Source organism: Hippopotamus amphibius, chromosome 4 (genome assembly GCF_030028045.1).
Source record: "Hippopotamus amphibius kiboko isolate mHipAmp2 chromosome 4, mHipAmp2.hap2, whole genome shotgun sequence".
Lineage (NCBI taxonomy): Eukaryota > Metazoa > Chordata > Mammalia > Artiodactyla > Hippopotamidae > Hippopotamus > Hippopotamus amphibius.
In genome coordinates this window covers 78,552,122-78,569,216 of record NC_080189.1, presented here as the reverse complement: position 1 = coordinate 78,569,216, position 17,095 = coordinate 78,552,122, and the positions used below count along the sequence as shown (strand labels likewise).

The following is a 17,095-nucleotide window of genomic DNA, read 5'->3' as shown; positions in this document are numbered from 1 at the left end:
ATGGAAAGAAGACATGTAACGACCTATTAGCTTTAAACTTTATGTTTCACGTGTGCTTTTGTACATATAAATATTTTAAGCTTTCAAAATGGATTAAAGCAGTTATTTTCTAAATCTTCAATCAGGCAGACAGTGGGTGACTAAAACAGGAAGATTAAACAGCAAAGAAGCAAAAAAACATTGTCCCAGTGCTCGCTCTCCCTAGGCATTCTGGTGTTAACAATTAAAAACCTTTTCGTTGATGGTGGCTGCAGCCGGTGTGAGAAGAGAAGAGATGAGAAATCAAAATAATTAAGATTCCTTTTATTCTGTGCTTTGCTTCTACAGAGAGAACTTTCAAATTCTTATAAATTATAGTAACTTTCTGATTAAATGAAAAACTTCAGTAGGGTTCACTGTGATCAAATTAGAATGATGCCAAGATCACCATACGCCAGGGTGGTGCACGTGGTCACAAGGGAGGCCAGGCTCAGAGAGAGCTGGTCTTTGATCACCTTCACTCCTTTTTCACCTCGTCGCCATTCTCCCCACTGGGCTTCAACAACAAGGGAATCTGGTGGCCATCCTTAAGCTCTAAGACGACCTCCTGAAGATTCCACCTGAGAAACCAAACCAAAAGTATAATCTCTCATCAACAAAACACTGAGGCAAAAGACATCTTCAAAAAAGGAAAAAAGCAGTTGTTTGGAATGTCTTAAATTTTTTAAACACTATTTTATGTTAGTATGTTAATAACATTTTAACCTTTTTGTTCCAGGCTCTCATTTAACCAGCATCACCGTCAAGGCAAGTTGAACAATGAATGGCTGACACAGGAAAGAGAAGGAGCAGCTCATTCCCCTTGACCGCCAGCTCCTCCACTAATCCTAGGCTCAGGGGTCAGCGAGTCCAGGGGGAACCAGGCAGGGGTTGCCTGTCCTCGGGAATTAAAACACATCCTGGCTAAACAGCAAACATCTTCCCGTGGGGGAAGTGAGTGACTGTAGCTACTGGCAACCAGACAAGACAAGCCAATTAATGGGGTGGAGAGCTTATATAAAGAATGTGATGAATAATTCTGGAACAGGAACCCATGCCTTTATTCATTTGTAATGACGGAGGCAGTGGTGTTGGGAGCTGTGACACAGCATCAAGTTATGGCAGACCTAGACCACTACAACTGTAAAGTTCCTCAAATTCAGTAGTTTACACTGGATAAAACATCTGGACTGAGCTAAGAGCCAAAATACTGTGAAACTTCTCAAGCTCTGAAAAACTAATTCTTATTGCCGTAGTCATATAACTACAACTGAAAATGGAAATCAAGATTGTTCCCATCAGAAGGTTCTCCTCCTGCTCCCAGATTCCCATCATACCTCTTAAAGGGGGCATCTCTGGATGAGCTGACGTAGAGATGGCCCTCTGACTTGGGTCCAGAGACAGGAATTTTCAACTGGGGGTATAAAATGCAAGGTAAGTGAAGACAGTGCTGTCTGCTCAAGAGATGACCTATAAAAGCCAGTGATTACCCATAGAACCGGGTTTTCTAACTTGAGCCTAGCTGAAGAACTCAACTCATTTTTCCCTCTGGCTCACTACAAGTGTTCTGCCCCTCTTTGAATGGCTTGGTGAGGTCAATGGCAGTCCTCCTATTTGGCAACAATGCTCTGAGTACTTGCAATGACTAAAATCCACGGTTAAAAAAGAACTACTGATATATGCAACAACATGGCTGAAGGTCAAAAACATGTGGAATGAAAGAGCCTTACCCAAGAGTATATAATGCATGGTTGCATATATCAGACCAAACTAGGTTGGAAAAATGTCAGAAAGTGCCTCTGCTGGAGTATGTGAGAGGATGAACCGGGAGGCAACTCTCAGGTGATGCGGACATTCTACATCTAGGTAGGGGCTTGAGTTGCACAGGTGGATGCATTTGTTAAAAATCATGAGATAGGACACTTAGATTTGTACCTTTCAGAGTACAAATTTTACCTCAAAAAAAATATTAAACTGTAATATATGCCTTATGTATTTAAAGGTGAAGTGTATGGATGTTTGAAAACAGGTTCATGAACAAATAAGACAGAGCTAGACAAATAGGTATAGGCTAAAGCACGTGGAGCAAAATATTAGTTGCAGAATCCAGGTAGCAGCTATATGGGTTCCACAGCATAAATTCTTTGATCTTTTCTGTATGTTTGAAACTTTCATAAACAAAAAAAAACACAAAAAACAGACCACTGTTTAAAAGGAGGAACTACTTCTAGCAAATTGGTCTGTACTCTGACCTGGACCATAAAGCAATTCTAAGAGGAGAGTTCATAGCCATACACACCTTCCTCAAGAAATAAAAACCTCAACTAAACAAACTAAGCTACCATCTAAAGGAGATAGAAAAAGAACAAACAAAGCCCAAAGTCAGCAGAAGGAAGAAAACAGAAATCAAAAAAACAATAGAAAAGATCGATACAACCAAGAGCTGGTTTTTTTAAAAGATAAAATCAACAAACCTCTAGCCAAGCTCACCAAGAAGAAAATGAGAGAGGACCCAAATAAGAAATGAAAGAGGAGGAATGACAACTTACCACGGAGACACAGAATCATAAGAGAATACTATGAAATTATATGCCAACAAATTGGACAACACAGAAGAAATGGACAAGTTTCTAGAAACATACAGCCTGCCAAGACTGAATCAAGAAGAAAGGGATAATTTGAACAGACTGATGGCTGAAAATGAAACAATCTGTAACTTAAAAATCCCCTGCTAAGGAAAGTCCAGGACCAGATGGCTTCACTGGGGAATTCTACCAAACATACGAAGAACTTAAACCTGTCCTTTTCAAAGTATTCTTAAAAAAACTGAAGAGGAAACACTTCCAAATTCATTCTGTGAGGTCACCAGCACCCAAAACCAAATAAAGACACTACAAAAAAAGATAATTACAAGCCAATATCTTAGATGAATACAGATGCAAACAAAATCCAACAATCCATAAAAAGGAATATACACCATGATCAAGTTGGATTCATTCCAGGGTCACAAGGATGGTTCAACATATGAAAATCAATCAATGTGATACAACACATTAACAAAAACCACATGATCATCTCAATAGATGCAGAAAAAGCAGCTAATAAAATTCAACAACCGTTCATAATAAATTCACAATAAAAACTCCCACCAAAGTAAGTATAGATGGAATACATCTCAACATAATAAAGACCATTTATGACGAACCCACAGTCAACATAATACTCAACTGTGAAAAGCTGAAAGCCTTCTTGCTAAATTCGGGAACAAGACAAGGATGCCCACTCTCACCACTTCTATTCAACACAGTATTGGAAGTCTTTGTTACAGCAGTCAGACGAAAGAAAGAAAGAGAAAAAAAAAAAAGTATGTAATTTGTAAAGGAAGAGGTAAAACTGTCACTATTTGCAGATGACCTGATATTCTATATAGAGAACCCTAAAATCACCACATAAAATCTATTAGAAGTAATAAATGAATTCAGCAAGGCAGCAGGATACAAGATTAATATATAGAGATCTGTTGCAATTCTTTACACTAATAATAAAATATCAGAAAGTAAAACAATCCCAATTAAAATTCCTTCAAAAAATATAAAATACCCTAGGAATAAACTTAACCAAGGAGGTGAAACACCTATATGCTGACAACTATAAAACACTGATAAAGGAAACTGAAGATGATTCAAAGAAATGGAAAGATATTCCATGCTCTTGGGCTGGAAAAATTAATATTAAAATGGCCATACTACCAAAAGCAATCTACAGATTTAATGCAATCCCTATCAAATTACCCATGACATTTTTCATAAAACTAGAACAAGTAATGCTAAAATTTATATGGAACCACAAAAAGACCCAGAATTGCCACAGCAATCCTGAGAAAAATGAACAAAGCTGGAGGTATAACCCTTCCAGACATCAGGCTAGACTACAAAGCTATAGTAATCAAAACAGCATGATACTGGCACACAAAAAGATAAATCAATGGAACAGAATAGAGAGCCCAGAAATAAATCCACACACCTATGGTCAATTAATCTACAACAAAGGAGGCAAGAATACACAATGGAGAAAAGACAGTCTCTTCAACAAATGGTTTTGGGAAAGCTGGACAGCTACATGTAAATCAATGAAATTAGAACATTCTCTCACACTTTACACAAAAATAAAATTAAATGTAAGACATGATACCATAAAGCATCTAGAAGAGTGCAGCAATATTTTTTTAGATCAGTCTCCTAAGACAAAAGAAATAAATAACAAATGGGACCTAATCAAACTTACAAGTTTGTGCACAGCAAAGGAAATCATCAACAAAACAAAAAGATAACCTATGGAATGGGAGAAAATATTTGTAAACAATGCAACCAACACAGGGTTAATATCCAAAATATATAAACAGCTCATACAACTCAGCGAAAAAACAACCAGTCAAAAAATGGGCAGAATACCTAAATAGACATATTTCCAAAGAAGACATACAGATGGCCACCAGGCACATGAAAAGATGCTCAATACTGCTAATTATTAGATAAATACAAATCAAAACCACAATGAGGTATCACACCAGTCAGAATGACTTATCAAAAAATCTATATCATAAATGCTGGAAAGGGAATGGAGAAAAAGGAACCCTCCTACACTGTTGTTGGGAAGGTAAACTGGTATAACCACTATGGAAAACAGTATGGAGGTTCCTGAAAAAACTAAAAATAGAGCAATCATGTGATCCAGAAATCCCACTCCTGGGTATATATCTGGAAAAAACAAAAACTCTAATTCAAAAAGATACCTGCACCCCAATGTTCACAGCAGCACTATTTGTGATAGCCAAGACACAGAATGGACTATTACTCGGCTATGAAAAAATGAAATATTGCCATTTGCAGCAACATGGATGGACCTAGAGCATATTATGCTTAGTGAAATAAGTCATACAGAGAATCACAAACACTATATGGTATCATATGTGGAATTTAAAAAATAATAATAATGAATTTATTTACTCAGACATAGGAAACAAATTTATGGTTACCAAAGGGGAAGGGATAAATTAGGAATATGGGATTAACATATATACACCAGTATATATAAGACAGATAAGCAACAAGGATTTACTGTATAGCACAGGGAACTATATTCAATATCTTGTAATAACCTATAATGGAATATAATTTGCAAGAACGAACAACTGAAATCACTATTCTATACACCCGAAACTAATCCAATATTGTAAATCAACTATCCATCAATAAAATTTTTTTAGAAACCATCAACTATTTTTACCAGAATACTTGAGTACAAATTGCTTTTGTAGTTAGGGGAAAAAAAATCCCTAAAACTATTTCCATTAAAAAAAAAAAAACAATAAAAACAAAAAATAAACTAGGTCAGATCAGCTCACTCTTGTCCTCCAAATACTTCAGGGCTTCTGCTTGTCACAGAATTAAGTGCACACACCTCACAAGATGATGTCACAGCCCTCTGGTTGCCTCAGCCCATCCTCCCTGCCCACACCAGCCCTGGGCATCCACACCTCCGCTGAGGACACACAGGCAGAGGATACTGCGATGTGCCTGCCGTACACAAGCTGCTCACCGTGGCCTTCTCTGTCATCACAACAAACTCCCAGTCCACTAACTGCTCCCTCCTAGGCCTCCACTACAGCATCTGCTTCACCCTGGTTTATTCTGGAATTTTAAACTATAAACTCCCTGAAAGCCTTCTGCATTTCTGTATTCCCCACACAACTTAGATCATTCCTCTAACTCAAAACGTGTTAGTTAAACAGAAGAAAAAAATACTTTCTGTATTCAGTTGAGCTTTATCAGTTAAACTATAGAAGATAAGATATAGCTGAAAAAATGGACTGGCATTCCATGGAAGCAATGTAAATAAGCTTTAAAACTAGAGTTTAAAGAGTTGTTTAGATTTGAATGAGCACTGGTTGGCTCTAGGTGTATTTCTGGTTCAAAGCTGAAGTAGTGGCAAACCACCACTGATAATTTCTCTACAACCTTCAGTTCAAGATGTCGACCTGGGCACACACAGGACTTTCCTCGCTATCTCAGTTCCTCAGGAAGGAAGAAAACTATATGAAAATAAATTAATCCATAATGCTTTTGTAAAAGGTGCTAAGTAACACCTAGTGGCAGTTTTAAATAGTGGATATTCCCATCCCACATCTTTCTTCAGCTTCCTCCAATACTCTTTCCAGATTACGGCATCCGCTCCTCAACTCAGTGGGCACCCCACCCAGCCTGCAGTTCGCAGGGGGAGCACGTTACCTTTGCATCGGCAATGTCCACAAAGTTGTACTTGTCGGTGAGGTGGAGATAGTGAACATTGAGAGGAGTGCCCAGAGCTTCCAGTGCCTCAGGGTGGCTGTGCAGATGCTCCAATGCCAGCTGGTAATAGGAAGCCCTGGAGAAAGTTTCTAAGTGGGAAAGAGTGGTTATATATTTTTTTTCTTTGGTCAGGTAGACCACTCTGTATAAAGTGAGATGATACAATTCATTTACAACATGGAAACAGTAACAAACATGAAATTTATAGAAGGAATTATTATTAGGGACCATCTACTTTGAACTGTCCATTTTAGAGACTCCAAAAGCAAAACATAGGAAGTCAGCATCTGTAGAGATGTGGTAGATGACCTTTAGCAAGGTATTTGACCTTTCTGTGCCTCACTTTCTTCATCTCTTTCCTCACTTCATTCATTGCCTCTTTTCTTCAATTAAAGTGTCTGCTCAGATCTTCTCTAACTTTCAGTTCTAAGCCCTGCGATTCCATGACTTGCTCAAAGTGACATCGCTAATCCGAGGCAGAGCTGGGCCAGAATATGACTCGACTTAGGAACATTGCTCCTTCCCTAAGAGGAAGGTCCTAATAAACCAGCATAAAATAGACCACCACATCAATAACAAAACCCTCAGGCTAAGCAACAGGACACGAAAAAGCTAACTTGTCAAATTTATAGATTTACGCCAACGTTTCATGTAGATAAAGCTTATAAACTGCTCTCAGTCTCAGGTACCCTTGGCCCAAAGGCTACTAGGAATTCCAGGAAGCACCTCCATGAAAGTGTAAAGTAGGACAAGCTGCTCCAAGGAGAGAGCAAAGGAAAGTAAGCTTCCCAAGCAGGGTTTTCAGTTTGGCAACAAGAAAGACTTCCCTCTGTAGGCCCAATCACAGTAATGGACCAGAAAGGCGGCTTGAGCCTGGAGAGGCCAAGGAGAACGCCCCACCAGTGCTGCTGCTCAGCAGATGGGCTGCAGGTATGAATGAGGCACCAGCCATGAGGAGGAGCTGAGGCTGGGTCCAGACAGTTCCACCTTCTGAGCGATTTCTCAGTATCCCACAAGTTGTGAGATTGATTTTTACAACAATCTGAAGCATAGGCACTACTACTACCCCTCATCACAGAGATGACTGAGGCCCATGAAGGAGACAGACTGCCCCATAAGGCCACACAGCTAGTCTAGAGCTGGCGGTCGCCAAGTTGGCCGCAGAGCTCACTGGACTATCATTAACAGCCAATCCCAGCCTCCTAAAGAGGAAAGGCTGCCAGGCCCCTCACCCAAAAATGTACTTGTTCCTGTCAGGTCCTGCCTCCATCCCTTTGGTGGGGGGAGAGGAGAGGGGTGCTGAGCGATTCTGGTCCGCAGTATCCCTGGGAATGCCCATCTCCGGCCACCTCTAGACCCGGAGGAGACCTCTCGGCCAGCCCTGGAGAAAGGTGGGGAAACACGGATGGAGGGGGCCCGGCTGTCTGCCAGGCTGCAGGCAATTTTCACATCCTGGCAGGAAGTAACAATGCCGCAGAGTCAGGGTGAGAAGCCAAGCGGGGCGGGCATAAGAGCTCTTCAGAGAAAGTCAGTCTAGAAAAAAACTGCTGCTGCTTCACAATCAGTAGCATTGAGATGCCCTTGAATGTCTTGGCTGCTCACAGTAATTGTGGCCTGTCTTTACAAATTCAAATTCGCGTGCGGTGGGGCTGGAAGCCGCATCCGTCAGGATTTTGCCAGCCTGGACACTGCTTTCATTTTCTGCTCTCACCAGAGTCCCCTGTGCAAGGTCCCGTCCTTCCCTAAATCAACAGTGGAGAATGGCAGGGCAAACAGGCCAAGGACACTTGAGAAAGAGCCAGTTTTCCACACCTGTGAACCATCTGGTCCCCCTCTTCCCTCTGTTCTCTCTATAATCTCAGATCCGGATGGGTCTCCTGCATGTGCACTGGAGTGAAAACCCATCTTGCTTTTGTGAGGCTTCTTATGCAAATGAGTCCTGTTGCTCTGATTTGTTCTTGTGGCTCCTGGGAAAATCTGGATTATAGGATGAGAGGGAAGCTGGAGCCAAGAGAATGGTGTACTGGCTTCTAAAAATAGCCCTGTCCTTCTTTCCCTGATCTGTTGAAAGCATCTGAAGTATTTCCTTTGATGGAGGAACAGGGGCAAGAGAACTAGGAGGAGGCCCTGCCTCGGGCGCTTCCCAGATACTTACTCTGGACCAGGAAGTACAAAAGGGCGCAGCCCCCGCTAGCCGCCAGGCCAGTGAAAAAGACCTGTTTCCCCAGAGGCATTGCCATCTGGCTTCCTAGAGACTTAAAAACAAAAGATGTGAATTTATGGTTAGATTTAGGTTCAGACCTAGGACCTCTGCCTGGATTGGGCCCCAAAGGGAAAGGACAGAAAGCCAACAAGGAGGAGAGGCTGCCTTCCCTTTCAGAACGCCTGGGCTGGTCCTGGAGCCTAAGCCAAAGTGCCCTCCCGAGGGTGGCCCCCATCCAGGACCCAGGCCACGGGGGCGAGGGCTGAGCACAGAGCAAGCATTCAGCCCTGCCGGCCTGATGGACAGAACGTAGCCTGTGTGCCAAGTCCCGCACGGCCAGGAAGCACAACCACTTTGTCTCACACCGGCTGGTAAACAGGAAGCTTATCCTTTTGTGGCAGTAGCGGGTCTTGTAAGCCTGCGAATGGGCCACAGCGGTCACTGGCTGCTTTCTTTCATATTTTGAAAAACGTCCCACCCCCTGGATGAGGAAACTGTGGTCCTGACTTTCAGGCTGAATGAAGAGATGGAGAGGAGCCAGCTCAGCAAACTCAGGGCACCCAACCCGGCCTGGCCTGAACTCCCGTCCCCTGAGGCCGAGTGGGGCTGATGCAGCACATGGGCCTCGATGGCACCAATTACCCTCCTTCCTGGTGGCCTTTTAACCACAGCTAACACCTAGGCCTTTCTGGAAAGTGTTGGATACCTGGCCATAAAACAGAGGAGGACACTGGCTTAGATGAGCCACGGTTCAAATGCCCACATGGCCAGACGAGTCACATAAGTGAGCAGACACTGAAAAGTGAGGAACACATGGCTCAGCCAACGGGCGGCTTCAACCTGGCTCTAGCTAACTTCGCCATGTGGGCCAAGTCTGGATGGATCTTCTGATTTTTCAAGAGGTCTTTATGTGAAATTGCCTGAACTGTAAATGTTGACAGCCAATTTAAAAAAACAAAAACAAAAAAAAAACCTAACAAAATACATTTGTGAGTCAGATTCTCTGTGGGCTTCCAGTTGGCTCTGACCACCCAAGCTGCATCAGGGCATCCTCAGCCTAGGTACAGTCATTCCTCTGCCCTCTTTGCTGACATTTCTCAAAAAAGAAATAAAAAAAATTAAAAAGTTTTGGGCAGAGATGGAAATTCCAGGTTTAGAAAGAAAAAGATAACTATAAGTGTGTATGTCCCTGTTTGAATATTTAATTTAACCTTAGATAATATGTGCTTCTTTAGAAAACAAAGCCTTTGATGTAACATAAAGAGGTCCCCAGTGCAGAACTAGGGATGGATAATGTTAGTGTCTCCACTGGCTGATCTGAGTCAAGGTGAACACATTCTCACTGTCTGCTTCACCAAATTCTAGAATATGGAGAGTAAGAACAACTGTCTACCTATCGTTTCTGAAACCTGAAAGTAGATGATTCCTGAAGGGAAGAAGGCCTGTTGGAGAAAGTTCCTTGTGTGGATATTCTTTCTGAGAACTGATCATTAAACATACCCTCTGACAGGGCTAAAGCTGACCAGTTCTACACGGAAATATCATCAAATCCAGGGTTTAGGTAAATCAAATAAAAAGAGGGTGAAGTTTCAGATCATCCCTGTATTATTCGCTTATATACTGTTTTGTTCAACTAAGGAAAAGGTACTGAAAGCCCAAATCAATGCACTCCAACTTCTGTGGGAGTTTCGGCTATGCTGTATTGTAGGTAAGAGTAATTCTCAAAGTTGAGGGTAAAGTCAATTGCAATGATGTGATCTGGGAAAAGCCATTTAGTCTCATAATGAAAAGGGGCAGAGCATCTCCAAAGAATGCATTAGTCAGATCTTGCTTAACTTGAAGGAGAGCTCAACAGGGTGGGGCAGAGAGCAGGAGTTACGCACAGCTTCCCACACAGCTGTAGTTTCTAAAGCGAGCATGAGACACAAGGGAAAAGCCGTCCTGACCAATTCAGAGAAGAACCTCCCCATCCCTCAGGTAGCCTTACAACCACAAGTGAACACTGAAGACCGGGGATCCCACGACTACTTGGGCAGTGACATTCATCCACTAACTTGAGGACACCCTGGAGGCTTCTGATAGGGAACCTGGCACCAGAACAGTCATTACCTTTTGCCACTTTGTAGCTCAGCTTCCTTGAAAATCATCAAGGGAAAGTTGCCCTGCAATCAGACAGAAACTTTACATTAAAATCACTTTTTCAGGGAATTCCCTGGCAGTGCAGTGGTTAGGACTCTGTGCTCTCACTGCCGAGGGGCCTGGATTCAATCCCTGGTCAGGGAACTAAAATCCCACAAGCCGCCTGACACAGCCAAAAAGTAAATTAAAAAAATTTTTTTAAATCAGATCACTTTTTCAAACACAATTCTCTCTGGTTTTACACAGCCAAGATTTATTACCAGTCCAAGCTTTAGAGCATGAACTAGAAGTTAACTGAAACGAGCCTTATGTGTGAAGGGCCCCGGTTGTTCCCTCTTACTCTTCTGCCACATTAAGAAGAAAAAACAAAATCTGGTGGCTTCCGGTCTGTGTGCGGTAAATGTTTTGTTGCAGCAACCAGAAAACTGGTGTGGGCAGGAGAGGGTGTTTGACTGCAGCACATATAATTGGGCCAGTTCACAGACACTGACACGAGATGCTATCCTTGTAAGCTGTACTCCATAGATTAAAACAGCTTTTCAGGGTTAAAAAGAAACAGAAGTATATTAAGTGTATATATAGCCTTTAGTGATACTGATAATAGCTGATATTTCAAGCACAGCACATAAAACAGTTCACTGAATTCTCACAACAACCCCATGAAGTAGGAATTATTGTTATCATCCCCATTTTACAGACCAGTGAACTGAGGCACAGAAAGGTAACAATACCCAGAGTCACACAAATAAGTGTGTAAGTGGCAGACCTGGGATTCAGACCCATGCGGCCCAGCTCCAGGGGTTGTGTCCTCACCCACCATGATACACTGACTAAGAAATCTGTGACTTCAGAAACACTGAGGTGTGAAATAAAATATATGTCTCGGCATTACAATATATTCATAATGCTCAGTGCAGAAGGCCTTGTCAGGTATGTCTTCCCTGCTATTTTTCCAGACAAAAGCATGGTGTGTATTCACACCTTTGTTCTTCCCTTAGCTTAGCAAACGGCTGTTGAGGGCCTGCCCTGGTCAGACAGACAGTGCTGGGGATACAGACAATTCACACTAATGACAACACAGACAGGGCCCTGGAGCACAACCGCACAGCGAGGGACACAGCACCCCCCCCCCCCCCCCACACACACACACAAGGCACTGCTCACAGTAAACAGCCTAGACTCATACATTTACTAAGACGGGTTTCCAGCAGTTGGAAGTTCTATAAAGCGCCTTTTTCTAATTTGCACAAAGACAGCTATGGGCGAGAAGCCCAGTGAGTGTGACCTGACATGCACCAGGAGAAGAGGAAGAGGCACCCAGGAAGCTGTGGGCCCTGCGTGGAGGTTTCACAGAGGAAACCGACTCTGAGCAGAGAGAGATGAAGGTGTGGGAAGAGGGCTTCACATTCGCAGAAGTGACAAGCTGAGGGAGAACAGAACTGCAGGAACAAGAGCTGCAGAAGTACAGAGAGCAGAAGGGAAGCCACAGGAAATGGGTCTAGAAACGGAGGCGGTTATTGCTCAGAAAGGCTGTCTACCCTGTGCTGCTGGGTCTGCTCTGCAGGTGAGGAGCTGCAGGTGGGAGGAGAGGGATGCCGCAGGACCAGCCAGGTGACTTCTGCGACAACACGGCCAAGAGCTCAGACCAGCGTAGTAAGAGTAGATCAAGAGGACGGTTTCTTAAAATATTTACGATAGTTTTTACATATTTGCTAATTTGTACACCAACTTCTTCCAAAAAGGATGATGGGGCCAACAAGGATATACATGTCAGAAGAGAAGTAAATAAATGGATGAGGAAATGAAGACCGATGGAAAATAATCTTAAGAAGAGAAACACAGCTGCGGCAAAGTTAGTGCCCCAAGCTACACACTGTCATGCACCAGACATCTCCTCAAGGTGGCCACAGGTTTAACACTGAGCCTCCTATCTGTGAAGCAGAAAGGGAAGCGTGAGCAGCTGCAAGGCCCACAGCATCCACGAAGGAACACCACACCTGCTGATAACACACCAAGCCTGAGGAAGATCTCTCCCACACATGTTCAGAATAGCCATCTCGAAACAGCATCCCTAGATTTTTTTAAGTTCATAACTTTCAAATGACTATTTTTTATAACATTTCATAAAGAAAACCACAATCACTATCCAAGAAAAAAACATTAACAGCATTTTACAAATGGCTCAGTGAGGACTCAGCAGGAAGCTCTGCTGGGTTACCTTGACTCCGTGGAGAGCTAAGGCAGTCGTGATCGACCTGGTCTCCAGGGAGCCGCTTCCATGTGCCAAAGTGGGGTGCAGGGACTGGGGTGGGAGGTGAGGAAGGGGGCTCAGTCTCTGCCCCCTTTTAACCAGCTTCAGTTTACCTGCCCCATCAGCTATCTTTTGAACAGAGTGATCAGCAGCCCCCAATCTCACGAAAAAATTCAAAAAGGCAGTGTAACATTAGAGATAGACTTTAGACTACCTCCAGGAATGTGACACTTCAGAACTAAGATTTTGATAAGAATTGAAAATTTTTCAACTTGGTGTGAAAATCTGCCAGAAACTCGAATTCAATGAGTCCACCACACAGCCAATTAAGAAAAGAATTTTTTTGCTTTACTACTAACCAAGAAGAAAGGGTTGCAACTCATGTTGAAAATTAAGAAGCTGGTTAGCCACAGGAAGGTAGAACAAAGTGCTGGCAAGGTCTCTCCAGAAAGCAGTCCTAGTAGCTCTGCTCTGACACACAAAGGGTGACCTCGGCCCCCAAAGGCCAATGGTTTACAAACTTTTTTCAAAGTACTGAACCCCTTCCTAGAGCCAAAGGGCATTCTGTTAAACAGACAGCTGTGGGAGCTGGCACAGGGCTGGAGGAGGACCAACCAGATGAAGGAGGTCTGCAGAAGTATCACCAGGGGGATGAACAGAAGCACCCCTGAGTGTTCCAGCCACTGGCAGGATCTGACCTGGGAAGAGTGGAAGCAGTCCCATGGTGCAATCTCAACCTCTGCGCAGATCAAAATCCCCTGAGGAGCAGCCCAGGGTCACGTAGCTATTCCACAGCAGAGCTATGGCATGCAGCTGTCTGACCCCGGAGGCCATGATCTTTCCACTGAGTAACAAAACACACGTCACAGATCATAGATTTCAGAACAATCATACAGGTGGTGCGTGCTGTCCAAAAGCCACTCCAAAAGTTCATGTGTGCCACTATATCCCCAAATTGTAATTTCAGGGGTCAGGACAGAACAAAGATACAAAATCTACTCAGAAACTACTGGTGGGAGAAGGAGAGACAGGTTTTCCCTACTTGCTGAATGACACTGCCCACAGCTACTACCACTCTTGAGGACTACACATCCTTGCAGCCTCTATAAAATCAAACCACGAAGGGGAGGAAGGGCAGAGGAAGGGAGGGGATCAGGCTTAAGAAAATAAACATGAAAAAATTAAGGCAGTGAGAATTAAAATTAGGGTGAAAGAATAAGGAATAAAGCTGAAAAGACCAACAATAGAAGAAAAAATAGAATTTAAGAAAATAAGTGGGAATAGCAAAAAAGAAATAAAACAGGGCTAAACTTTAAGAGAATGGAATGTGTTAGAGTTGAGATAAAGGAGACAAAAAAAGCGAAAAACAAAACCAAAAAATATAACAGCATGCATATAAATGTGATAAAAGATTTTTTTAATTAAAAGATCATAAATGTTCTCACCAAAAATAAATAAATGTTAAGTGATGGATTTGTTAATTAACTAGTTAGAGGGAATCCTTTCACAGTGTTTACATTATGTATATCAAATCATCACAGTTGTACACTTTAAATATCTTACAACTGTATTTATCAATTATACCTCAGTAAAAATGAAAAAAAAGTGATTACGTTAAAAGGAGGCCAGTAGAGTGGAGCTCTAATCCATTATGACCAGTGTCCTCACGTGAAGAGGAAGAGACACCAGGGATGCAGGTGCACAGAGAAAAAAACCATGTGAAGAGGCGGCAATAGGGAGGCCATCTGCAAGCCAAGGAGAGAGGTCTCGGAGAAACCCAGCTGCCCTCACCTTGCCTGTCAACTCCCAGCCTCCAGAATCATGAGAAAATAAATCTCTGTTGCTGAAGCCCCATCCCCCAAAGTAAAAGACTAAGAAGGTAAACATTTAAAAAATAAAGCATAAAAACATTAGTGCCAGCTTTTTAACCAGTTTTGGCTCTGGAGTCTTAGAATAACCAAACGTTTCTAGAAGAAAACTTTCTATTCTGAACTCGAGATAATTGTGAGGCAAGCATCCTGGCACGAGTCACCCTTCCCCCTTGGTTAAGCTGAGTTAAGAAGGCTGATGAAAGGCTGTCCAATGTTGAGAACAGATCAAAAGTATCCCTTAGTGACCCCAGGGAGATAATGACTACCTGGAAAGAGGTCCTGGTGTCAAAAAAAAAAAAAGGATGAACATTTTTTAAAGATTAATAAAATATAAAATGAAAAAACACGTGTCGGTTTAACAGGGCACCAGGTGACTTGACATGAATTTTAACATCCCATTTAAAACACCTATAAAGACATACCTAAGAAAAGACAGAAAGTAGAGCCTGCTTTGAACAATAACAATTTACTATAATCTGGGAGAAATTTCCACTAACTACAGCGTGCATGAAGACAGAGACACACTCCAATGGCCAACTGTAGCCCCGCCTCCGAAGGGTAAGAGCACAGCTGCCAGGAAATGCGTGGGAAGTGGGTGCAGCAGCCCTCCACCTCTCTCCACCCCTAGCCCTAAGTTCCTGGGTTTGTAGCAATCAGGAAATAGGCAGCCAGCCCCACACTGGGTGAGTCCTTACAGCCACTCTCCCTTCACCATCCAGAAATTCTTTTTTTATATCCATTCAGAGACTACAATCCTAGTCAGTACAACCCTACAGTAAGTAGACACAGGACTGGCAGTGGCAACAATTCACTCCAAGAAATAAAATAACATGGAGATGAGCATTTATTTGGACACATAATTAGTTACTGAAAGACACTGCCTGTAAGGACCAAGTACAACAGGAACAAAGAGACATCATGCTAAAAAGGAAATGGAACAAACTCAGATAAGGAGACTCCAAGGAAACACAAAAAGGCAAAAACAGACCTGACATTAGCACTGGAGAAAAACAGCAGAATTAACATGGCAGAAGAGCTGAATTCACAAGGAGGAAGTTACATTCAAGAAGTTTTCCCATAATGTGGAATGAAAGAGCGAAAATAGAGAAAATGGCACATGCCAATTTTATAGAATTAAGATCTACCAAACCTGAGCACTGTAATTGCTGTTAAAGGGAAGAAGAGACAAAACAAAATTACAGTAGAAGAAAACGTGACAGAGTTGAAAAAAGACAAACACACACACACACCATGTTCCAGATCCATTCACCATCCCTCACTGGCAAAAGCTTTATATCATAGGGGAAAAAAAAAAAGAATCCAGTGCCCTAAAAAGGTACACCCATAAAGGACGATGAATTCCCAAAGACAATGGAATAATAACAATAAATTCCTGAGAAGCACAGAGTGTGATCCGGAAACACTATAACCCAGAATTCCCTGGCGGTCCAGCGGTTAGGACTTGGCACTTTCACTGCCAGGAACCAGAGTTTGATCCCTCAAGCCAGGCAGTGCAGCCCCACCCACCCCTCAAAAAAGAAAACAAACAAAAAACTACAACCAATCAAACTGTGTGAAGACAGAGGAAAGCATTATAAATTTGGCAATGGACTGGAGAACTCGAGGTTTGGGGGGGCGGGGGGTGAACGGGAAGCTGAGACGAAGTGAGAGAGTAGCACAGGCATATATATACTACCAACTGTAAAATAGATAGCCAGTGGGAAGTTGCTATATAACAAAGGGAGTTCAACTCGAGGATGAATGATGCCTTAGAGGACTGGGACGGGGAGGGTGGGGGGGAGTCGAGGGAGGGAGGGAATACGGGAATATGTGTATAAATACAGATGATTGAACTTGGTGTACCTCAAAAAATAATAATAAATTTAAAAAATAAAATAAAATAAATTTGGCAAGAACTCAGGTATTATACAATCTACATAGCCTTCCGGAAACATTAGTTGAAGATATATTACATTTTATCAAAAAAAAAAAATCCAAATTCCCTAGAAATAATGGTATATTAGGACTGACATCATGCACTGAGACCAATTAAACTAATTAGATCTAAATAATTATTGTTTATACAGTTACAAAATGAATGAAAACATCTAGACCTTTTTAAAAGAATATATATAATATTTAAATTTATAACATGGCCTAAAATTCCACATAATAAATATAAAATGTAAGTAAAGTCATGCTGAAGGCCTCATTCATCATATTTGGGATAAAAGTACTATTATTTTTCTTGATGTTGATAGAGAAA

The 17,095-nt window shown here is 42.2% G+C and overlaps 1 protein-coding gene across 7 annotated transcripts in view; it reads right to left on the bottom strand.

Annotated features, from left to right (window-relative positions):
- Positions 1-278: 278 nt before the first annotated feature.
- LOC130851184 (cytochrome c oxidase assembly factor 1 homolog) overlaps positions 279-17,095 on the bottom strand; it is an 88,216-nt gene continuing 71,399 nt past the window's right edge. For all 7 annotated transcript variants that reach the window (XM_057731110.1, XM_057731106.1, XM_057731107.1 and 4 more), the window contains 5 exons: positions 10,678-10,730; positions 8,521-8,620; positions 6,306-6,454; positions 1,356-1,432; positions 279-599 (listed from right to left, as the gene is read on the bottom strand). In XM_057731110.1, the coding sequence (XP_057587093.1) occupies positions 497-599; positions 1,356-1,432; positions 6,306-6,454; positions 8,521-8,605 (414 nt within the window). In that variant the 5' untranslated portion in view covers positions 8,606-8,620; positions 10,678-10,730 and the 3' untranslated portion in view covers positions 279-496. The remainder of the gene's footprint in view (positions 600-1,355; positions 1,433-6,305; positions 6,455-8,520; positions 8,621-10,677; positions 10,731-17,095) is intronic.